General features: G+C 38.3%; 3 protein-coding genes across 4 annotated transcripts; 2 read left to right on the forward strand and 1 right to left on the reverse strand.

Moving 5' to 3' along the window:
- The first annotated feature begins 211 nt into the window (after nt 1-211).
- Nucleotides 212-12,153, forward strand: LOC106180212 (uncharacterized). Its single transcript, XM_087011753.1, has 21 exons — nt 212-425; nt 819-909; nt 1,334-1,421; nt 1,840-1,936; nt 2,505-2,685; nt 2,966-3,043; nt 3,676-3,744; nt 4,051-4,234; nt 4,396-4,489; nt 4,992-5,090; nt 5,509-5,599; nt 5,802-5,988; nt 6,298-6,394; nt 6,621-6,775; nt 7,105-7,230; nt 7,601-7,653; nt 8,075-8,176; nt 8,442-8,625; nt 9,066-9,181; nt 9,557-9,650; nt 10,033-12,153. The coding sequence occupies exons 1-21, from the start codon at nt 323-325 to the stop codon at nt 10,366-10,368; spliced, it is 2,625 nt and encodes an 874-aa protein (XP_086867879.1). The 5' UTR covers nt 212-322; the 3' UTR covers nt 10,369-12,153.
- Nucleotides 12,154-13,067: 914 nt separating this feature from the next.
- Nucleotides 13,068-24,977, reverse strand: LOC106180211 (SCO-spondin-like). 2 transcript variants are annotated; one of them, XM_087011525.1, is made up of 4 exons: nt 24,265-24,977; nt 14,362-14,520; nt 13,839-14,005; nt 13,068-13,564 (listed from the first exon to the last, which is right to left on the reverse strand). In XM_087011525.1, exons 1-4 carry the CDS (start codon nt 24,692-24,694, stop codon nt 13,373-13,375), a joined length of 948 nt encoding a protein of 315 aa, XP_086867651.1. In that variant the 5' UTR covers nt 24,695-24,977; the 3' UTR covers nt 13,068-13,372. The 2 variants fall into 2 exon arrangements, with proteins under 2 accessions (XP_086867651.1, XP_086867652.1); XM_087011526.1 differs by lacking the exon at nt 24,265-24,977 and adding an exon at nt 17,655-17,818.
- LOC106180228 (sulfotransferase 1C2) lies at nt 19,743-22,517 on the forward strand. Its single transcript, XM_013564143.2, has 5 exons — nt 19,743-20,171; nt 20,575-20,925; nt 21,186-21,280; nt 21,496-21,672; nt 22,139-22,517. Exons 1-5 carry the CDS (start codon nt 19,751-19,753, stop codon nt 22,172-22,174), a joined length of 1,080 nt encoding a protein of 359 aa, XP_013419597.2. The 5' UTR covers nt 19,743-19,750; the 3' UTR covers nt 22,175-22,517.
- Nucleotides 24,978-25,245: the final 268 nt, after the last annotated feature.

The raw sequence follows: 25,245 nt of genomic DNA on the forward strand, positions 1-25,245 counted from the left end.
TTATCTTGTTGACCACAAGGTGTCACGGCAATCAATACAAGCCACTCCAAAGGTATTATAGAAAAATATTTTAGGAAAGGTTATTATATCTAACGCAACAGAAAGCCATGTATATACTATTAAGGTAAGTTTTTAATTTAATTTTTTCAATAAAGTTTGATTTCAGATATTTAATGGGATCATGTTTTACTACCAAGTATAATGCGCATGCGCCAGCGTTGCCATAAACAAGATGGCGGTAGCAGGTGTGATCAATGGATCTTCGGCCTTAGTTATTTTTTTATTATAGTTTGTTAGGTTTTCTCACTAGGAATCCCAAAAGATGGCTATGGAAAAACTGTATTCGGTGCGGGAAACGCACACAAGGACTATAACTGCCCTAGGTTACAATCCAGTTCGGAGAGAATTACTTATGGGATGCGAAGGTGGGTACAAATATAATATAAGAAATTTAAATTAGAAAGTAAGGAAATACTAAGATAAAGAAGAAACTAACATACTGAACTGAAGTTTGTTCAGCTTGTATGGCAAGTATATGCTATCTTTTCCCTGAAAATTTTGTAAACAATTTTCGAGGTACTGTACTAGTACTGTAATAGTGTTCTAGTAATCAAATGCTTGGATCTCTCTCTCTCTCTCTCTCTCTCTCTGTTTGTGTGTGTTTGTGTGTATGGACATGTGTGCGTGTGAGTTTCTTTGCTGTTTATTTTAGACTTGGTCCAGAGCAAAACATGTCTACAGAAACATCTTTGCACACTTGTGTTTTAAATGGTTTAAACTGATTTTATGCTGTTTCTTTTCTTTCTTCGCCATCTTAGATGGTGTAATCAAGATGTGGGAGGCAGAGAGTGGAAAGCTGATACAGACAGCATTTGAACATAAAGGCTGGATCACAGATTTTTTGTGGTGGTAAGTACATTTATGAGTACTCATATAGTAGACCATATAAAGTCTGTAATGGTGCATGTACAGGTACATGTACTGAGTACAGTACAAGTATGCAAAGGAGATATGTAATTTATTTATTAATTACTTATTTATTTATTTTATCCTATTTTATCAACAAGTACTTGTTTAGTACAAAGTTTCATACAGTATAATGAGATATATTTTATTTTATTCTTTTGTTGATTGTTTTCATTACTGAATACTCATACAAATGTAATGCATTGTAGTGACTGTTATAATAAACAGAGTGCTATAGTTTGTATTTGTGAATTACATCTCATTCAAAGCCAAACGTAGACCCATAGAGATCATATTAACCTTATTGAAATGTTTTCAGTCTACAAGTTACTCTACCATGTGTTAATTATTATAATTATTCTTTCAGGAATGACCCAAAGCTGATGCTATCAGCAGCCAATGATGGCACTATTGTTGCCTGGGGACCAGGGGGAGGAGTCTATGACAGGATTGATGTACGTAAACATATTTACCCATAGTTATATAAATTCCAGCCAAAAGTGCGACTGTCTGCATTTGTGTACATGTGCATGTGTGTGTGTTTGTGTGCCTGCATGTTTGTGTGTGAGAGAGAGAGAGAGAGCTTGTGTGTGTTTGTGTGTGTGTGTGTGCTTGATTGTGTGTGTATGTGTGTGAGAGAGAGAGCGTGTGTGAGTGTGTGTGTTTGTATTTTCGTGTAAAGAGGGATGGGGTGGCCTTATAAGTTACAATTACAATCTGACAAATGTTCCTTGAAAGATTGCAGTCAGTTAGGAAGTTATTAGTTTATTAATTGTTCAGCATTATGAAAGAGCTAAATATGTCTTTTTAAAAGATTTGTCTTCTTGAAAGATTCATCCCTCTTGTGCATGGGATACTTTCTTCACCTTTCAGATTGGTCAGCCTATATATTGTTTCTCCCTGAACACAAAGAACAAACAGCTTGTTTGTGGTGTAAACAGAGGCATTAGAGTCTACAGCCTTGATGAAGGTAAGTAGTGTTATCACTTCACTTGCTTTATTATCATTTTCCTTTATTATCACTACAAACTATATCAGAAAACTTTCTTCATTAGCACTGTACAATTTATGGGCATAGTTTCTGAATTATCACGACATAAGATATGCTAACATTATATGCTAACACAATATATAGTAAAATTTTCTTTACAATCACCATACAACATGTATAAATACCATACTATGCATAATATTTGTCCATATAATTACTATAAAATGTATAGCACCTTTTTCTTTAAAATTTCTTCCAGTCTGTTTTCTGATAATTATAATTTTTGTTTAGAAGCAACCACCTTTGAGATGGCAATGATGGAATATTATAATTTAAGGAAATGGATTAAAGACAATTTGCTATAAAGGGATGAATAATAATGATAGAAAAATAATAACTGACCTTTTTTATGTAATGTTACATTAACATCTGCATTGCATGGTAGAGCCATTTATCCTGAAATATTACACAAAATTGTTCAACATACAGTAGTGTTGTTGTGCAGGACATACATGTAGTTGTTGATTACTGACACTGATCATTGTAGAGCAAGAATGTGGTCATGTGGTCAACCCGCGTGTAGCATACATTACACCAAGTAGAGACTCCAAGGAGACAGGACGTGGAAAAGATGGAGGTAGTAAGTCAGAAGCTTCACGCAATCAGGTTTATCATGAGGACATTGTACGCAGTTTGGTCTGCCATGAGTCCAGGATCTACTCAGGAGGGTTAGTTCTATTTTTTTTTTTTTTTTTAAGATATTACAAATTGTTTGTCTGAGCAGTGCAGCTGTAAGGCCAAGATAGCACAGGAACATGTAGTTGGAACTCTTTTCTGGTCAGATATGCCTTTTGGGATAAGACTTTGCAAGGTAGTAGTTTTCAATTACTAGTGATTGATTTATTTGTCATAAGGCATATGTAATACTAGTCGTACAATACATTTATTGAATTTACAACTACAAGATGACTGAGAACATTACTTTATATTTTACATTCTTTTCTCCAGATATGACCAAAAGTTGATAGCATATGAAGGCTCCGTGTCTTCTTACACAGGAGAACATGTCCTGAAGCCTGTATTTGTGTAAGTTGCTCAGAGTCCAGGTGCCTGTTACATTTAGGCTCTGTTCTCACAACTTTTAGATCGATCTATCACCGCGGGGAGTCTCACTAGATTACTGTCAGATAATCCCCCTTAAGTGTCCGTCCCCGCCTACTACAAGCTTTAAGGGGTAATTAACTTTCGTGTCCGCCCGGCTGACAGCTATTTAGCGTGAACCCCCAGGGAGTTAGGTCGATCCAATGTAGGTCGATCTAATCTATGAGAATGGGGTGTTATACTGTATGAAAATTAATCCACTCTGAGTTTCACAGGTCACTGCAAACTTACCTTTATTATCAGCATGCTTCTACTGTTTCCAGTAACCCTGAGTTGCAGATTAACTGGAAATTTCCCTCTTTTGTTAGCATGGCTTTGATATTTCCAATTGCTACTGCACATGTACTAGTACTAGTCTATGATACATATATTTTGATAGTGATGGTATTCACTTATCTCTGTAACTCGGGGTGTAAGTATAACCTTGTCCATTTTTTATATCTTGGACAAAGTGCCAAAATTAACATTGAAAAATCTGTTTAAAAGTTACTTTTAGGTTTTGGTACATGTAAATGTTTTGAAATGCATTGTATTTGTTTCATACTTTATTCTTGCAGGCGAAACAGAGCTCATGATGCTGGAATCTCATGTTTGATATTGGCGAAAGATAATGAGAATAACACATGGTAAGGAGGTGATTGTGTCTCTCTTGATGAGTGAGAAAAAGAATAAATCTTAATTTTCTACTGTTACAGTACAGAAAATGAAGAATTCCATTTTGATATTTTCAAATATGAAAAACTCATGACACAAGATACTTATAAATTAATAGCTGCACTAAGAGCATAATGGTTATTTATATTTTTTTGTCAAAAATGATCTATCAAATTTTAATTTACCTGAACTTATTTTGAAATATTTATTTATTTGTTTTTTTTTCTTTGTTTTTTGTTTTTCAAAATGAAGACGATTTTTCTTCATAAATTTTACAGGATTATGACGGGATCCTTTGACAAGACTGTCAAAATTTGGTCAACAGAGGGTGACCTTGTGCACATCCTGCCCAACTTCCTGGCCACCATCTCAGGCATCTGCTATGTCCCCTGGAGTAAGACTGTGTGGGTGGCAGGCGGCACTTCATACGCTAGTCTCTATGATCCCAAGTCTGGGGATAAGGCAAGTTTTTCTTTAACTTCCTCCTTCTGCCTCAGAGGTGAGCATACAATAAGGTTAGCTGCTTTATCTATCCTTTCTTCCTCCTTTCCTTGTAAGAATTAAAAAAACATTTGTTGATATACTATACATGTATTATTAACTGTGTGTGCATTTAATTTCAGGTGTCAGACTTCATTGGAACATTCCAAAATCAAGAAGAAGAAAAATATACCCTCCAGGTCATGAGGTATTTTCCAGAAACAAAGCAGGTTGTAGGTAAGAGTTAAGAGAAATCATTAAAATCTAATAATTCTGTCTTCAAGATGTATGAACTAATTTGAAATTCGTTAATAATAATTTGTTAAAAAAGTTATATCTGTGCAGCAAATGTTGTTAGAGTTTTTTGGAAAGTGTAACAGAAACAGTACACAAGTATATATACTAATACAGTATGTAAACAGAATGTACCCTGAGTCACTGGAAAGTCACCTCTCTCTGATATGTATCAGCATGCCTGTGCTATTTCTAAAGTACTGAAATCCTGGTTGACAAAATGTGTTGGAACTTCATATGTCATATGCTGCTTAAATAATACACTTACTGATATGTACCTGTATGTTTAAGATCTGATCTCTACCCCCCCCCCCCTCCCCCCATCCAACCCAACCCAAGTGCATACAGTCATCTTGACTTTGGCATTTAAACACCATGACGGAGTAAGCATAGGTATATTTAATGCCCACTTTATTTGAGTCTATTTTGTATTGCATATTTCCAGCCTCTACAAGTCGCAGACATCTGGTGGTGTGGAAATATAACACATCTGGCTGTATTACTGCTCTGCGGTGTAAAGCTCCTCTAGAAACTCTGGCATATAGTAAGTGTTGGTCTCTTGAATATAATTGTACTTACTCTTTAGCATATTCTTGTTATCATTTTTTTTTTAAGTTTTAAATTTTATTATTTTTCAATTAATCTTTTTTTGGGGTGGGGTGGGGTGGAAGATGTAACTTGAGTATTGTAGTATTTTTAAATCAAAGTTGTTCAGAGTAAGATTTATATCCATATTGTAATCAGATTTTCAACTGAGGACATTTTCTGGATATGGACAGAATGAGGTTAGGTTTCTTCCACACAGTATCTCTTGGTTATATTAATTCTGTAAATGACCATTATTTGTGAATAACATGTGATACTTGAAGCCCCTCTGGTCCTTTTAAGTCTTATTTTTTCTTAATTTTTTATTGTTCTATTTGATTAAATAATTAATATATTCAATTAATATCAATTTTTAGCTCGCAAAGTGCCAATCCTTATCTTCAGTGGAGATTCAGAGGGAGTGATCAACAAATGGGAAAGAATGCAATCCAATCACTTCATGTACAGGTAAGCTGATGGAATAATTTATTAAGTCAACGACTTGTAATAATCTTGCACTTAATCAAGAGATTTCACCAGCTATTAACACACTGGGTTATTCACCCAGATAGGTCTGAAAGTAGTCAGGTTCCCACAGCCATGTGTTTTTCTGAACAAGATAAAATATTGGTCTGCAGGAACATTTGTATATCAGTTTATTTCCTTCCAGTAAGGAGTCCTATCTTTTGGAAGATGGAAAGAAGAAAAAGAAGAAGAAACCCCAGGATATGATGTTCAAGGACAGGCAGCAGCTACAGCTAGAGGAGCACATACAACAGCTTGAAAACAAGCGGAAACAGCAGGCAGCCAGGGCCACCAAGTCCCACTATGCTTATAATAAACCCATCATCCCTCCTGTAAGCATGACAACTATTCAAAAAGTAGTATTTTCTTTATTTATGGGTTATTTCACAAAAGTGAACATTTGAGTCATATTAGTGAAACACATATTTTGTGAAATATTTGCATGTTTTTGACTATTACATGTATGTTTGCTGTTTATAAGCTCCTATATACAATTAATTTGACTAAACACAGTTTTAACATCTTAAAAATGTAAAATATCAGAACAAGATTGCAATTTTTTATTGGGAAAACACTCCATGGATTTTGTGAATGTTTAAAAAAAGATTGAAATTGTTTGTTTATAATTATTTATTTTTCAGGTTTCAGTTCACAAACACCCTAACACAACTATTCTGAAGTTGATCTTCAATGAGTATTCTGATACCATAGTGGCAGCATGTGAAGATGGCAATATATGTGAGTATTATATGGGTCAAGCAACAGGTCAGATTTCATAAGTACTAAATTAAATATGCATTTAAAAAAATTTTTTTCTACTCACACACACATGCGCACACACACACACACACACACACAAAAGCCAAAATACATACACACATACACACACACACACACACACACACACATGCACGCATGCACACATGCACAATCAAATTCATGCTCCCTGAACTGTTGCTTCCAGATGTGTGGGGCTTTGACCTGAAGGCTATTGATCACCTGATGCAGAAGATGAAACCAGAGACCACAGACTCCCAGCCTCTAGTCCAGAAGTATGCAATCCTACTAGACAAGCATTCAGAGCTCTTGCCAAACAGCAACAAAAGATATATAGAAGATGTAAGTATATTGCTCTGGCTGTGTTCAGAGCCACAGCATTTCTGACGAAGTTGTAACAGCATTTCTTAACAATAGTGTATACACCATATACTTGTTACACATACTAGTAGCTATAAAGCTGGATAATTTTGACCAAATCAGAAATTCTAAGTAAGTTATTCTATTATTATTTTTTTCTTATTTATTTAATATTTATTTATTCATTTATTGGTTTTGAAAGAAGTATAAGATATGGTTCATTCAATATCTTATCAAAGTCCTAAAAGTGTCGTTACATATACTTACACTTCAAATACAAAAATGTTATGATAATTTTCCGTAATTTTCAGGATGAGGACTCAGTAACCAACAGAGTGGCAGGATTTGTCCCTCTCCATGTCCTGTCTGATCACTTGTCCTGTGTCACCTCCATGATTCTAGTGGGCAGAGAGCACGGCTATGACAGGAGCTATCTGGTAAACTGTGCTACTAGCCCTGTGTGTGTGTGTGTGTGTGTGTGTGTGTGTGTGTGTGTGTGTGTGTAGACACACACACATACTTTGGGTGTTAAGAAACTTAGGGTCCTTGTCACAGAGTCTGACCTCGATTAAATTCATACAGGTTAGGGTAAGTGAGATGTTATAATTTGGTCAACATCTAGGAGATGTGGCTTTGCTGTAAATATCAATGGGAACCAGACTCTGTATCACAGGGGACTCTCATATTTTAGAGAGGATCTTTGGGGTCATGCCAGTTTTTACGTAAAATTATGATAAATTATCTTCATGTAGTATTCATAAGCCTATACTGTCTTGTGTATTCATGATGGTTTGTGTTGTGTTTCAGCTTAGTGGTGGCTGGGACAGTAGACTTATCATATGGGATTTAGAAAATGGAGAGTAAGTACTATAACCACCATACATGTAATGCACTGCACTATGTTAGTTGCTAGTATATAGATTATGGAGGTATTTTTCATTTTCAAAAAGTTTTGATTTCTCAGATATTGTCCATGTAATTCAACCATATATACAGTGTTATTGTATATGCATGTGTTGGTATCGCATGTGTCACTATGATGGGAATTACAATCAAGAAAACAGTAGATAAAGGATTCTCAAAGATATAACAATTTCAGAATTCATGGTTTCCGTAAGAATTGAGTCTGGACTCACTTGCTCACTCTATGCTCAGCTTAGTTTATAGATGCCATTGTTTATCACAAAATTATTTATTATTACATTATATTATACTAATGTCCAATTGGGATGAAACTTATTTGAAAAAACTTCGAAAAACATGTCTGTATATTTGTTTCAGACTTCATGACACATTTCGTAACACAGGACAGTCCTCAGACCTGGAGTTTGCGGAGCTGGCGTGTGATGGGGTAATCACTGATATGGACTATAACCCTAAGGAGTAGGTTCTCTCTCTCTCTCTCTCTCTCTTTTATATATTTACCTAATAGTATTTTCTTTAATCTCAAACTTTCCACTTAATGAATGTAAGCATTTAAGTATCCAAATAGAAAATATACATATAGTAATATAAGTGTTGTAGTCATCATATACATTACCTATGTTAATCGAACCAAACAGTTTACAATTATATGTATAATTATTATTATATTATAGTAATATTTCAAGTACAGTCAGTGTGTCTTCAGTGCCACTTCTCTTTTTAGGAATGAGTTTGCCTATGCTTCCTCAGACAAGAGTGTTTACATCCGTAAGTTCTCAACTGTGGGCTCTGAGATGACCTTGGTGGACACACTGAAAGGTCATGACATGGAGATCACTGCAGTCAGGTGGAACAGTGTCAACAGCACCTGGGTGACAGGGTCTGAGGACGGCACCGTTCAGATCTGGGCGTTTAAGGTACCACAGTGACATGATATCTAATAATGCTGAATGATAATATATATGCACTGGTACTTAAGACTTTGATGAGTGAACTAGCTTTTGTGTAAATGTTATACATGTAATTATAATATACATAAAAAAAAGATTTTGCTTTATATACAAAAGATGGAAAACAGAAAAGAAATTTGCACAAATTAAATACCTGTAGGCATAATACTAGTATACTGGTACTAGAATATATGAAAGCATTTACATGGAAGTTTCAAGTACATTTATGAAGCAAATTAACATATTTCCGTGTACAAACAAGCAGACTGCATCATTACTTTTTATTCAATTAAGTTAAAACTTCCATATTTTTTAATGTTTTACTCTTCAGAAAGTGGCTTCTTCAAATTGTTATTTTTTTAAACATGTTCAAAAATTGTGAAATATTTTCCTTCCAGACAGCACTGGGTTTTCATGAGTGTGAGCAGGTGGTGAATGCCCAGGGGTCAGTGTCCACCTTGTGTATTGACATCAATAATGGCAGCATTATTGCTGGGGTGCAGGAGATCATCAGGTAACCTACACACACACACACACACACACACACACACACACACACACACACACACAGGGGCGGATCCAGGATTATATGAAGGGGGGGTCTGCAGATGCGAAGCTTCAGTTGACGTGCCAGACATCTAAGCCGCTTAAGCTGAAAGCAATTTACCGAGAAACCCCTTGCAGGTGGATCTTTCCTGTTAGGTATGGGAACCCAGTCTTAGACTGATAGAAAGCAAAATAGGCAGATAAAGCAGATAAAGCTTTTTCCTTAAGTAATGGTAGAATGACACTTACATTTTATCTACTTAAAAGTGGTATTAATGTATTTCTTTCTTTAACAAGATATATTTTTTTTTTTTGTTTTAATGCTAAACATTCTTAATTGTAGGGTCTATGATCCAGAAGACTATCGCCTGGTTCAAACCAACATGGGACATACTGATGCCGTGAGGAGTATAGTACATATTAGGGAGAGAAATCAGGTAAATTGGGGTACTTAGTTGTGTAGAGGGATTTTATTAGCAGTTACAGATAATGAGTAATATTACATGTATATCAAAAAATTGTTTATCTTATCAGAATTGTATGAGAGTCATACAGGTAGATTTTAACACAAGTTACTCAAGAGCTACAGGTCTTAAAGCAATTTTTTCACTATGTAACGATGTGGAGAAAAAGATGCAAGGATTTGGAGAAATTGCTTTTATTTAGCAAATATGCCAAAGAGGTACAAATATACATATCCAGAAGAAAACAATTAACAAAATGATAAATCCTTTGTAATTTTCTAATATTTAAAAAATCTACAAGAAATCAATCAAAATGATATGACTCCTTTTATATAAAAAATTTTTAACTTTTCAGTATGTGTCATGCTCACGAGATAAGACAATCCGTATCTGGAACGCCTGGAAGATGCCAAAGAAAAAGCTGCAGAATGATAGTGCACAGAAAAAAAGGCACAGTTTCATGGAGGATATTTTGGAGACTCAGGCACAGAACAGCCAGCGAGGCAGCATAGGAGGAGAGGAGGCTCCACTTGAGGAGGAAGAAGAGGAGTTGGAGGAGGATGGTGAAGATGCTACTGGAGAGGAACAAATGACCATTGAAGGGACGGAGACTCCATATACTGACCAAGAGACAGGGGAAGGGGGACGCACCCCAGGGGGAGCTTCCAGTGAAATGACAAACAAGACGTGATGGGCAGTATTTCATTTTACTATTTTTTAATCTTTATTTATTTTATTGATTGACCATGATTAATATGGTTTAAGGAGTATTGTTGTTTAGCCACTTTTGCTCACTTGCATTATTTTCACTAGTACATATTAGAGAGTACTAGTAGAAACATCTGGCTCTGTTCTGGCCAGGTCAGGGAGAACTTCCCTGCTTCCTGCTTGGGCACTATACAATGGTATACTGAGGTAAACGCCAGCTTTGTCCATAACCAAAGGAAACTGTATTCATACATGATATTTCAGTGAAAAGGGGAGCGTTTTTTTGTGATACACGTATTTACAACTAGGCACTTTCATGATAGCAGCAGTCTTTGAATTCTTAATGTGCCTTTGATTTTTGATGCCAAATTGATGCAAAACATGACATTCTTCATGTTGTTTTTCAGCTAATTACAGTATTGCAAAAGCAGCAGTATTTTTAAATACTTTTATAAAATTTATAAAATTTTAAAACTGTTACAATGTCATTTACCAGTAACTTTTATAGTCACATGCAGGTGGTAAGTTAATTAACAAATAAGTGTCTTTTATTATATGACACCAGTGCAACAAGAAATTAAAAGTATACCAACAACAAACAGGTCCCAATCCTAAAAAGACCTTCTTTTAATCTAAAATGACCATCTTTTAATCACCTTTAAAGTTAAAGCACCAATTAAACTCCATGATATACATTGTGTAAAAGCACAAGTTCTGGTAAAACTGTGATGCTTTTATCTCCTGCAAAAAGTTTAGCAGGTTAATTTATAGGGTAATATATTTTTTCATAGTAAGAAACTTAGTCATGTGGCTGTTATGAGGGACTAATACCAGAACTACAGTGTGTTTTCTTTTTAAGACTAAAACTTTGTATATTTTAATGGGATCATAGTAAGTTGGATTTTTGTTGGGAATTGTATGCATATGTAAAAGCTGTAAATATTTTTATACACATACTGTACATATACCGGCTGATATATAAGGAATATAACATTTAATGTATTCATCTACACGTACAGTGCATGCAGTAAGATGCTCTTTGGCGGTCTCAAACTGATGTTACTTCTGTCACAACGTCACAATCTCTTTCGTCACAGCAACCGCAATTACAGAAAAGTATGGGTTACTTTCGAACATAAACCACAACAAGCTGGCTTCAGCTGGTTCCCAGCTACAGTACCAGTGCTCACGTCCTACCTCATTTACACATCCTCCACACGACAATAACTAAGTCTAGTAGTGACAACACACCGTTACATATATTCCTGCCTCTCCATCTGCCTCGGGAGATTTTGTGCTGCCCGGCCTGTGGCACGGAAATACGCGAAGGTGGCCGAATGACACTACTGACACGAAGAGCATTTACTGGCATTCTGCAATCTAAACCTTCAACACTATAACATATTGCACTTGTGAGCAGCGCCAAACTTAAAGCATGTACAGATGCTGAAAGAAGGATGATTTTGTATTACAATTACAGTTTATATTTATATATATGCATTTGACTTTTTTAATGAAAAAGTCATTAAAACATATCATTGCTATTGAAAATGGTTGTTTACATTATTTTTCATATTGGCCCAGTATGGTGTTGGGTTTTCCTATGCTTTTTCATAATGATCATGATTATTGTTGACTACGTTATATTGTGTTTATTTGTTGCCTTTTTTCTATGGAACTTGCACTGTATAGTATGTTATAAAACATGAATTGTTGAGGAGTTGTACGTATTCTGCGGAACGAATAAAATGTTACAATATACATCTCACGGTATAGTCTTTTGTGTCGTGTCCGGCATAAAGATCTTATGAAGTCATATGATGTCACGTCCCATTGTTCTTGAGTACTATGGCGGCCTCTTTGTATAACGCCGATGTAAAGAAATTAACTATACAATTACAAGCATATAAACGATGAGAATTGATACCTAGTGGGAGAGAAAGAGGAGACGGGAGACTGAGAAAGACGAAGCACGGAGAGACGTAAAACTGTAGTTTCGGAGAGTTAGGAGTTGGAGACTTCACTTAGAATATGTAGATACGGAGCGTCAACGAATAAATCGTTTAACTGGTCATTATGTGGACTTGGGGTTTTCTTTGCGCGACCTTACGAAATCTGACACGAACCGTCAGGCCTACCCAACTACCAGACTCGGCACCGAATGATCCTGAATTCACCGGTAGATCAGACCACACTACCCGTTTTCAAGGTGTGTGTCAGATCGCATTACACAGTTTCATAACCTGAACAAATTTTGAGTGGTGATGCAATGCTTTTCAACCCCGCTGAGAATCGTCACTATCTCATCGCGTACTAGGCAAGAGCGGTGTCGCGTCTGATACTGTGTAATGCTATCTGACACACACCTTGAAAACGGGTAGCGTGGTCTGATCTACCGGTGAATTCAGGATCATTCGGTGCCGAGTCTGGTAGTTGGGTAGGCCTGAACCGTGGAATCTTTAGATTGCGTTATCCACCAAGTAAGTCGAAACCCTAATGTCCTATTTCGAGCCCACGCTTGAATTAAGAATTCTATTTTCAAATTTTCAATATTTATGGACTTTTATTATTATGACGTTTCTGCAATTTTGTTAATCTTGTCTTTGTCATTTTTAAATTAATAATTAAAATTACGTACAAGTATGTGGCCTGGTTCAAATATCAAGTGTCATTCACAGGAAATTGGTGCCATCATTTATGATTTTATTGGGCATTTTCTGCTGTGCAGGTAAAAACCTGCCCATAGGTAATGCCTATCATGACATTTTTGTCGCAATTATAAACGTGCTAGCCAGTAAGATGTGCATATTTAAGTTGGAAGTAAGGAACATTAAGTAAAGCAATAATCATTTCACGTTCGTAAATATGTTAAAAATTAACGTTAGTTTTAGTCACCCAGTAAACACCACGCGGGTGCATCACTTCCACTTTAGCCAGCTCCTAATTTCGTGACCCCAAAGTGGTTTGCCTCAAAAGAGTCTAGTCCTTTAAGGTTTGTATACAATGTTCATTACATCTGGTTGCTTGGCAACCTTTGGTACAGGAGCACAATAACAGCTGTACTTCACGGCGTAAGACTTCAGCCAGGCGCCTCCGCACGGCATTTGGATATTACACGTGGTCTTCCCTTGACACAGGTTCCTCACGCGCTGCTCTATGGAAGCAAGGCTTGGGTCAGGCTACAAGTAAAACGCACGACTTTTTAATTAATTTTACTTCAGTTTTAATTCTTGGTCAGTATGAACAAGTTGACCTATCCGATAGCCGTATCAAATTTTCACGAACAGTGAAATTAATAAATGATACAAATGGTTTAATAACTCTTGAATATATTTGAAGGGAGTCCATCAGAAGCAATGCGTTTATTTCGCTTTTGTTATACCAAAATATGATTTTAAACATTTACTCAGATCCCAAGGGCCTCGGCTAACACGGCGCCGGCGACTGACGTACCTTGCAGGCAAGAGTGTAGCGTGGCGGATACTGACATGCCGCTGGGAACGCGGAGCAAAATGGGTAGCGACACACGTGATCTATCGAGATGTACGTCTTGGCCTTGCAGCTCAGACACAGCAGGGGAACCCGGTTGCAGTCGAAGGTGCGCAGTGGGGCCTTCAGAGCTATTAATATAGAAAAATGTGCACTTAAGATTTGAAAATGATTGCATGACAGGGCGATTATACATGTATTTATTTTTTAAGGTAGACAGTTTAAACTAAGGCCTACTTGTTAACATAAGCATATTGGATGTTTTATGCACTGTTCTCTAAAAATCGTTATCGTAAACTACTTGCCGCAAAATTGCCAACTGAAGATTACTTGAAGAAGAAAAATGTGATTAATTATAAGATTATACATAATATACAAATGGTGTTAAAAGTTATAAACTTGCCGCGCTTGACATCGCATAATAGTGACGTCACTCACATGTGGCAACAAAGTGTGTGACATCACCATGACGTCACAAAGTACTCACGATTGCAGCACTGAGTGTTACATCGACGATTCTGGCTTGTATCACCCTCGCAGCTTCCTCGTCCACATGTTCTATACCGCGTTTGAATACCTCCGCCACATGCTTTCGAACACGTTGTCCACGAGCCCCAAAGACTCCAACCGGTGAAATTATTAACATCTGGAATATCAATGTATACTTAAATAACAAAGCATGTAAAGAGTAAAAAATAATTATTTAAAGAGTGTTTATTGTCATAACATAGTGGAACATATGCGGTGCTTGCCAGTATGTGCCAGATAGAATACTATACCAATAACTTACTAGTATTCTAAAGAATACTTAACTTACGTTAAAGAATACTTAACTTACGTATCAAACAAAAACAAGCGAACATTCTAGATTCTTAATGCACATGTCCATTTTAATGCAGATGCCCCTCTCTCTCTCCCCCCAAACACCCTCATTGGTCTTTTAATTCAAGTATAAATGTAGACATGTACACATGCAAACTTCGTGAATATATTTACTTGGGTAATGGTCATAAAAGTGGATCTTGATCACAACTCACCTCTGTAATTGGCTTGCTACATTGCATTATCTTGTTATCAGATACGTTTGGATAGCACCTACCTGGTCAACATGCTTTTAAACCAGTTATATATCAGTTCGACATATATCAATACAATCTTGGAAACGATAAGTATAGACAAAGGCCAGAGCCCGTTTTAATTAGGTAACAGGAAAAAGAAACTGAAAACCCGAAACAAATTTCCACTTGTTGACGCAAGTCTATGTGCTACAAGATGGAGGCAATGCTGTGTCATAGCAACCACGAGGGACCGCGAGAAATTGCGTTATCCATGCAATAGAACAAAAGGATTTCAATGAGGCACAGCGCGCGCTACCTTGATAATAAGTTGTTCAGGCTCCCGTGGAGCTATCAAAACAGCTTATCTGAGACAATGGGCGAATGTTTACCCGAACGCACATAGCTTCAAAGGAAGATGCCGCGTTACTCGTCCTTCTCTTATTATGTCCATGTTTCTGATAACCCTACTTCCCAATATCCACTTTGAAGGTCAAACGTTGACATGAATTTCGGTTTAATTGACCCCAACGCGTCTATCGTATCGTCAATTCTCGGTAAAGGGTAAACATCGTCTTTTGTAACCGCATTCAGCTTTCTGTAATCAATGCAAAAACGATATGAGCCATCTGGTTTTTGTACTAAAACGACCGGACTACTCCACGGAGAGACAGATGGTCTTATAATACCTTCTTGTAACATGTTCCCTACCTGTTCCTCTATAATCTTCCGATGTTTTGGTGACGTTCGATACATTTGCGAACGAATGGGCATTTGATTTGGGTCCACTCTGATATCATGTTCAATGACTGGGGTCATTTTCAAAGGCTCCCCAGGTTGTTTAAATACGTCCGCATATTTCGACAACAAATCAACAAATTCTGCTTTTTGTTCACTAGTGATATCTGAATCACTGAAATCTACATCAGGGACTTCGTTTTTTGTTTCATTCACCGTCGTCGGAGCTATAGTTCTTCCCGACTTTTCTGTATCGTTCGAAAATTCAGTAATTTTCGTATCTTGGGGCAAAATTGAAAAACATCCTAATTTTGTTCTTTTCCTAATGAGAAAAGGATACTTCGCAGTATTTATACATCGCACAGGGATCATATTTTGATTAGTAACACCTAAAACCCTCGCACATTCAAAAGGCAAATGTGATAAATTTTTGTTTTTGTAAACAACTCCTTCAACTCCATTTGGTAAATTCGCATCGATAGCACAGAGAAAAAGAACTTCAGATTCCGCAGGTATCAAAACATTTTTAATAGCCTTGACTGGGTAACTTTTCTTTGAAAGTCTGACCGTGTGTTTAGTGAAATCTATAATCGCTCTGTTTTCTCTCAGGAAATCATTCCCAATAATCATATCATACCCAATATTATCAGCTGTTTGCACTAACGTGTTAACAGAATTGTATCCACCGGGGAAGCGCAAATCTACTGACACTTGCCCTTTCAGTGCGATGCGTGTGTTATTTGCAGCCACAGCCGTCGTTTTTGTAGATGTTATGATACGTAGTGATTATAGAGTGTCGTGTTTCCGTAATAGGTCGGTATTCACAATTGTAACATATGATCCTGTATCTATCAAAGCACTAATTTTGATTCCATTGATGAACAATTCTACAAAATTGTTTTTCCCTAATTTTATTTCCTTTTCACATGCCATGATCGAACGGGTGCCCCTAGAAATATGTTGGCAAAATTCACCCCGTTCTTTTCCAATTTGTGATTTTTGCCGTTCTAGTTTAAATTTCGGTTCCCATTGTAAAAGTTTTGCCTCCCTCGAGTATTTTGTTGTCGGGAATTTGAAAATGATCTACAAAATTTCTGTATGTGCCCAAATCTGTTGCATTTAAAACAACGGGGGCCCCCTGTGGTCTGTTTTTGACGCCGACACGCAGCGTTTGTGTGCCCGCTCCTACGACAGTAAGAACAGTACGGTGTTCCCGCAAAGTGTTGTTTTCCTACTTGCTCGCGTCTAATTTCCCGGCGAATGTCATCAATTTGTTTTTCTTGCTGTTCCATTATTCGCTGGAGATTTTTCTCAATTCCAGAGACAGATGTTACGATCTCCGGCTTTTCGTTTTCAACCGGTATTGATGCAATTGTTGACCCTAATCGTGCATGATTTCCTGCTTCTTCTAAATTAGATGGGTTTTGCGCAATAACAAAACGTTTTATTTCGTTCCGTAACCCTCTCACTAAATACGTGAGTCTGTCATCCGCGCTTTTATTAAGCAGAGAAAAACGGTGTCGCATATCCGTGATGTAAACCTCGATGGATTCATTTTCTGCTTGTTTTCTTTCTCCGAGTTCGTGTTCTCTAGTCCATTTTGCCGTTTGTCTGTCGAAATTGTTTTGAAATTCAATTTTAAGAACATAACTCGATTTTCTTGCGTCAGACAATTCGGATAGCCATATTTCAGCAGGACCTTTCATGTATAGCATAAAGGCATGCAATTTCCGATCTGGGGAATATTTATTCAAATTGCAGTAATTTTCGAACCTCGTAAGCCATAACTGCGCGTTTTCTGTTGAAAAGCCAAAGAATGTATCGATATTCGGACCAGCAGAAACAGAAGTTGGTTTTTCGTTTAATTCTGTAAGTTGCCTCTGAACCGCGTGTAAAAGAGGGTCACCCTTACCCATAACATCTAATTTCATGTGAATGTCTTCTAACTGGTCTCGAATATCTAAAAAATCAAAAGGTTCTTCCTTACCTTTCATTTCCTTTGTTTGTCCCGTTGCCATCTTCTTTTCGGATAGAATACGTTCTCCTCTGGATGTCTGTCTGGTGACTGGTCCCTCTCTATTCGACATTACTCATGTTGAAAGTCTCTTCCTCTTTTTGCATCCTCCGCCATATGTGACGACGTTACTGACTTAGGCTCTGTTCTCACAACTTTTAGATCGATCTATCACCGCGGGGAGTCTCACTAGATTACTGTCAGATAATCCCCCTTAAGTGTCCGTCCCCGCCTACTACAAGCTTTAAGGGGTAATTAACTTTCGTGTCCGCCCGGCTGACAGCTATTTAGCGTGAACCCCCAGGGAGTTAGGTCGATCCAATGTAGGTCGATCTAATCTATGAGAATGGGGTGTTTGTCTTGGTGGCGCGAGGTAATAACTAAACAATTCCATGTTTTCCCATATTCTTTTTTATCGCTTTCTAACTACGCTATCTACAGTTTATTCCTCATCGTTCGAGTTATGTTCTCCCCGTCTACATTACATTCTTCGCTTAAGTACAATAAGGTCGTGTCAATCAACTAAAGTGACACTACAAAACACTTCCCGCTCTTATTCGCTGCATGCTGTCACTAACTAACGTTACACATGTATATTTACCTTCGATTCTTTTCTTTTTCAAAAAACTTTTGAAATGAATGAAATATTTATCGGCTTTAATTATTAAAATGTTTCTACAATTATGTTGATCTTTTCTTTGTCACTTAATTAAGTAAAAGTATGTTTCCAGCACAATTGTAATGATTGTTTATGTATATCTGCAATGCGACATGTATAAACCGCACGTTATTTACGCAGTGCAGTGGTGGATCCAGGATTATTTGAAGGGGGGGGGGGGGGGGGTAAGAATGACAGGTCGCGGATGCAAAGCCGCCCCCGCATGAAGGGCCCCTAAAAAATTTGGTATTTTAGAGGGCGAACGGTGCCAATTAGAATGGTTTAGCATTCAGCTAGTCAAAATTCTAATTTCAAGAGGGGGCCACTACTGTAATTTTTTTCAAATGTCGAAGGGGGTTGAGGACCCCCCTGACACCCCCCTAAATCCGCCACTGCAGTGCAAATGATAGTAAATATATACCCCCCCCCCCCATTCCGCCCTTCACAATACTGGACCAGTACCGGTAGCTTTAGAGCGCATTCTCAACGAATTAAGCCAGGCTTTACAAAGCCGGTGACCTAAAAATGGCGGACGTTCATGAAAGAAAAACCGCCTAATCTTTTAATAGTCTCTCCGCCTCCCCACACGTCGATCCTGCGGGGTACAGTAATTAAATCTCGGCTCCGTTCGCCATGCGGAAGCTACCTGAGAAATATTAAGTGCGCATGCTCATCAGTTAAACTCGTGGTGAAGAAAGCATGGCGGCTGAAGGCGATCGAAGGAAAAAAGCTCTTCTGTTCTATTATCTTTGAAAACAGAGACGAAAAAGGAATAATTTGGCCCGTAGAGCAGCAATGAATCGACTATCTACGGAGATAATATCACCAGAGATATTCACGGAAATATTAATGTTCGGAGCCGAGATTTAATTACTGTACCCCGCAGGGACGACGTGTGGGGAGGCGTGTGAGAGGCGGAGAGACTATTAAAAGATTAGGCGGTTTTTCTTTCATGTACGTCCGCCATTTTTAGGTCACCGGCTTTGTAAAGCCTGGCTTAATTCGTTGAGAATGCGCTCTTATTCGAACTAAATAAGACTTCATTATCATGTTGCATAATTTATAAAAGAGCAAACGAAGTGCAAGCAACAGTTACTGCGTGCATCGGTTCAACGTGACACTACTATAACCAAGGAGTTATAACAGATATAACCTATATTTATTCCAACTGTTAGTCCACTCCATCCAGCCAAAACAACTCCACACTATCATACAGCAGACGACCTGAATCGAGGCGTTTATGGCTAAATGAGAATCTATATCAGTTGATGAAAATAATTACACATCTTATAAACATGCACAGCTTGTCAAATCTATTTTCTGGAGGCAAGCAGTCTGTACGGCAGTACGGCTATTATATAAGGAAGCCCTTTATCTTCCTCATGAGGACTTCGGCAGAGTTAATGTTTGTATGCTATGGCCTACTTCTATTCAACAATATTACAACCATATAATCAACAACACGTGTTTAGCTGTGTGTGCGGGTAACCTCATTATATACTCTGCTGTGAGAACCACTGGCACGTTGAAAAAAAAACTTCGAACAGCCTCTTTCCTTTACAACTTCGTCTGCTGCAAGCCACCACAGCGGCGCAACAAGAGGCATACGGTCTACGGCGCCATGGATGCTCCCTCACCAGGGAATGTTCAACTGCGACCCCCGACGGGGATCACCAAGGTCCAGGACGGGGAGGGGGACACCATGATTGCTTACAATGACGTGGGGTTTATAGACATGCCTCCGATCTCTAACCTGGAGGAGAAAATGGCACAACTGTCCGACTTCAAGAGCAGGTCGGACGATGTGTTTGTGTGCTCTTTTCCCAAGTCAGGTATGAGTATAGGCAGTGCCAGCATGTGCCCGGTTGATTGTGTATAATGACCTAGACTTCTACTGGTACATCTTTGACGTAGGTCTATACATCTGCGAGTATGTGTATACTATATCGTCATTGTTTTTATACTATTCGTCATTTGGCATATATGAAAGCAGTTATATATTAAGAGTTAAAAGACCTGCACATAGTAGACCCCACAAGGTCAACTTGCTGGCCTTCCGTATATTTATTATTATTATAACAGCCAGCCCATTCCACGGCTGAGGTCAAGTTAAGGATAATAGGAATACAGTACCAATGCATGTTGTAAAGTTAGCAGATTTGCAGGTAAATTGGACATTGCATATGACCTACTGGAGTGTTTAACTGAACTAACGTTCTGCACTCCGTGGAACAGGTACTCATCTCGTCTGGACTATAACAAGCATGCTTGTGGACAGCAGTCAATACCCGTCCTATCCAGAGCGCGCACTGGACGATGCGCTGCTTGAATTCGAAGGCCCGTCTTCCCTCACGTCCAACCTTCCACCACCAAGAGTCGTGGCTTCCCATCTTAGCGTGGTCAAGATGCCGCCGTCCGTTTTAAGCAATGCGAAAATCGTGGTGGTTTACCGTAACCCCAAAGACGCCTATGTGTCGTTCTACCACCAGCTGCGTGGACTGAAGTGGCGGGAATACTCAGGCACGTGGTCAGGGTTCTATGAGCTGATGATGCAGAGAAATGAGGAGCACGTGGGTGGACCGGACAGTAAGACAGTGCTTGACAACTTTTATTATAAAAAAGAATGTTGTTAACGTCAGGTTGCCAATCGGTGCTCTTGTTACAAGAGCGAAACGTAGCTGTTTCATATATAATTTATGTTCCAAAGTAGGCTAAGTGATTTTATCACTATACAAAAACGCCGTCTAAATCGAAGCTCTTGATCATTGAACAATAAAATAGAGAATGATAAGCAAAAAATTCATGATTTCTTACATATTTACTGAAATGTTTGTCTTTTATTTTAGGTTTTATATCGTGGGTGGATCACACGAAGGGCTGGTGGGAATTTGCAAAGAAAAACAGTAATGTAACATTTGTCAGATACGAAGATTTAGTCAGCGTGAGTATTTTACGAGCTATATTGTTTTCAACAACATCAGTTTAAATAACAATTAATAGACGAACAAAAATTGACATATCATTAGTGTGTGTGTGTATGTGTGTGTTTGTGTGTGTGTGTGTGTGTTCGCCCACGCGCAAAAAGAAATATCAAAGGATTTTTACTGATACTTAAGGATCATCCATCTTTACCATCATTTTTGCATATTCTTAAAGGACCCTATCCCTACCATTAAAAGGATCTCAGACTCCTTGGACTTACAGCGAGAGGCCGCCACCTTGGAGCACATCGCCATGAAGTGCAAATTTGACAGCATGAAAAAGGCCAGAGATGATAAAGACGGTTGGGACCAAGAGAACTGGAAGATACATCTGCTGGGATTTACAGAAAAGGTAATATATTACGGGTTATAAATAGGCTTAATCCTTAATTTTGGCTAGTTGCCTACTTTTTACAGAATTAATATTTACTTGAATTCGATGATACGAGGCGTTTTCTTGCAGTTTGTGCAAAAAGGAAAATAAAGAAAAAATCTTTCAACATCACTACAGATATAAGTGTACCGTCACGTTTACGTGTTCTTGTCATTGCATACTTCAATGCATAATTTGAATTATTTTTGTAAATTGCTCTTTCTCTTATAACATTGCAATGGCCTCACTAGCATATTGCTAGGTGAAAACCTACCACAACCAGTGGGTTTTGATTAAGCTACCCCAATGTCGGTGTACATGTTAACTATACTTACTTTTTAGAAGAATGCTTTTGATGAATAGTGATGTTTTCATTTTATTATTGTTATCATTATCAGTCGTTTTATTTTCTCCAGCAAATGTCCCATCTTATCTATCATTGTAGGCAAAAGTGGAGACTGGAAGAACCTATTTACTGTAGCTCAAAATGAGCGATTTGACTCACTCATCAGAAGGAGGTTGTCGCAAACTGGATTCAGTTTGACTTGATACTTGACACGGTTTCTTCAGTATAAGTTGAGATGAGATCTCGTTGAATTCAACTGAATAACTTCCTGACCGAATATCAAATATCAAGTGTCACTCACAGGAAATTGGTAGCATCATTTATGATTTTATTGGACATTTTCTGCTGTGGAGATAAATACCTGTTCAGAGGTAGGCCTATCATGACATTTTTGTGGCAATTATAAACGGGCTACCCAGTAAGATATGCATACCAAAGGTGGAAGTTAGGAACATTAAGTAAAGCAATAATCATTTCACGTTTGAAATATGTTGAAAATCAACGTTAGTTTTAGTCACCCAGTAAACACACCACGCAGGTTTTGTCGAACAGTGCATCACTTCCGGTTTAGCCAGCTCCTAGTTTCGAGACCCCAACGTGGTGTGCCTGCTCGGAAAAACTCAAAAGAGCCTAGTCCTTTAAGGTCTGTATACAATGTTCATAACATCTGGTTGCTTGGCAACCTTTGCTACAGGAGCACAACAACAGCTGTACTTCACGGCGTACGATTTCAGCCAGGCGCCTCCGCACGGCATTTGGATATTGCACGTGGTCTTCCCTTGACACAGGTTCCTCACGCGCTGCTCTATGGAAGCAAGGCTTGGGTCAGGCTGCAAGAAGAACGCACGACTTTTTATTAATTTTTCTTCAGTTTTATTCTTGGCCACTTAAGAACAAGTTGACCTATCGCAAAGCCGTATAAAATTTTCACGAACAGTGAAACTGATAAATGATACAAGTGGTTCAATAACTCTTGAATGTTTCCGAAGGGAGTCATCAGAAGCGATACATTTTCGTCTCCATTGATATACTAAAACTGATTTCAAATCACATAAATTTATACAGATCGGGGAACATGGCGCCGGCGTCTGACGTACCTTGCAGGCGAGAGTGTAGCGTGGCGGATACTGACATGCCGCTGGGAACGCGGAGCATGATGGGTAGCGACACACGTGATCTATCGAGATGTACGTCTTGGCTTGGCAACTGAGACACAACAGGGGATCTCGAGTGCAGTCGAAGGCGCGCAGTGGGGCCTTCAGGGCTGTTTGTATAATAAATGTGCAATCAAGTTCAAAATATGAATGCATGCCATTGCGATTAAATCAGTGGGTTTTTTTTAAGGCGGACAGCTAAAACTAAAACATACTTGTTAGGATAAGCACAACGGACGTTATTTGTCTCCCCACTCTTCTCTAAAATCGCTATTGTTAAATACTCGCATCAAAATTATTTACTGAAGATAATATAAAAATGTGATTAACAATATATTATACATTATATACAAATGGTGAAATAAGTTCTAAACTTCCCCTGCTTGACACTGCATGATAGTGACGTCAATCACATGCGGCATTACGGTGAGATATCACCATGACGTCACAGGGTACTTACGATTGCAGCAGTGAGTGTTACATGGTCGACTTTGACTCGTATCACCCTCGCAGTTTCCTCGTCCACATGTGCGAGACCTCGTTTGAATACCACTGTCACACGATTTTGAACACGCGGTCCACGAGCCCCAAAGACTCCAACCAGTGAAATTATTAACATCTGGAATATCAATGTATAACATCGCATAAAACGAATAATAGAAAACGATTATTCAAAGAGTTTATTGTCGATCATAATGAAGTCTCATAAACCCATGAAATATATGCTGCTCAATATGTGCCAGAAAAATGATATTCCAATACCCTATTCAAGAATAACAAAAACTATTTAATACGCTGCGTGTAAGACACAACACGACAATAAGTCATCATTTTTAAAACTCGTAATGCACCCGTGCATTTTGCATATTCCAAAACAAAACGCCCGATTCAGTCACTGTCAATAACGATAGGACAGAAAGAATGTTGTGGTCTAATGAAATAAGGGTAATGCAAACATAGTTTTAAGAAGTTCACGGCTGGCAATGAAATTAATTATGAGAACTTGTGTTGTGGGTAACTGTATATAAGAGAAAGATACTCATAAACGAATCTAAAAGATTTATAACATACCTGGATCTGGACATTCGTTCTTGGAGATGCACTGGCCGTTGTGAAGTATGAGGCGACGGAGGGGGCATCTACACTTAGGATTGCAGTTCAGTCGGCACTTGATGGGCGTTTTGACCTTCTCACACGTGGCATTACAATCCAGACCGCATCTCTTAAAAACTTGACCACCAGTGCATACTGGACACTGGTCGTAAGTAACACACTGACCATTGTGCCATATAGGCTTGTCCGTGGGACATTCACACTTCTGAACACACTGCAATGTACATGGCGTTAGTTTGTTCCAGTTTTCGCAAGTGACGTCACAAGCTGATCCGCACTCTGTGTAGATTTGACCCCCGGAACATTTTGGGCATTTGTCAGTAGTAACGCATTGACCCCGGAACCATACTGGTTTGTCTGTTGGGCACTGACACCTTTCGACGCACATTTTGTGGCAAGGTACAGGCGAGTCCGGATTTTCACAAGTGACGTCACACGCAGAGCCGCAAACTTTGTAAACCTGCCCGCCTGTGCACACAGGGCATCGGTCTGCTGTTACGCACTGTCCTTTGTACCAGACTGGTTTGTCACTGGGGCACTGGCACCTCCTGACACATTGCTTGGTGCATGGAATAGGCGAGTTCACGTTCTCACACGTGACGTCACAAGCTGAACCACACTCTTTGAAGACTTGTCCACCGGTGCATTCCTCTGAGGAAGTAAATTCCAGTCAATATTATTATTATTATTATTATTATTATTATTACTATTATTATGCAGTTCTGTTTACTTTAATATTAACAATAATCTCAATACAAAAGATTTAACTTCATACCTAACATTTACCTGTGGATGCTTGACACAAGTTACGTAATAATTCTAAAGCACACAACCGAAGAACCGAATGAACCAATGCTGACACAAACTAAGTGAACTGACTTCTGCCAGTCAGCTAGATTTTAATGTTTTGATTGGTGCAAAAACCTCCCAGTGCTGTTC

The sequence above is a fragment of the Lingula anatina genome, chromosome 4 (assembly GCF_051362555.1).
Source record: "Lingula anatina isolate TDL-2025a chromosome 4, LinAna3.0, whole genome shotgun sequence".
NCBI classification, from domain to species: domain Eukaryota; kingdom Metazoa; phylum Brachiopoda; class Lingulata; order Lingulida; family Lingulidae; genus Lingula; species Lingula anatina.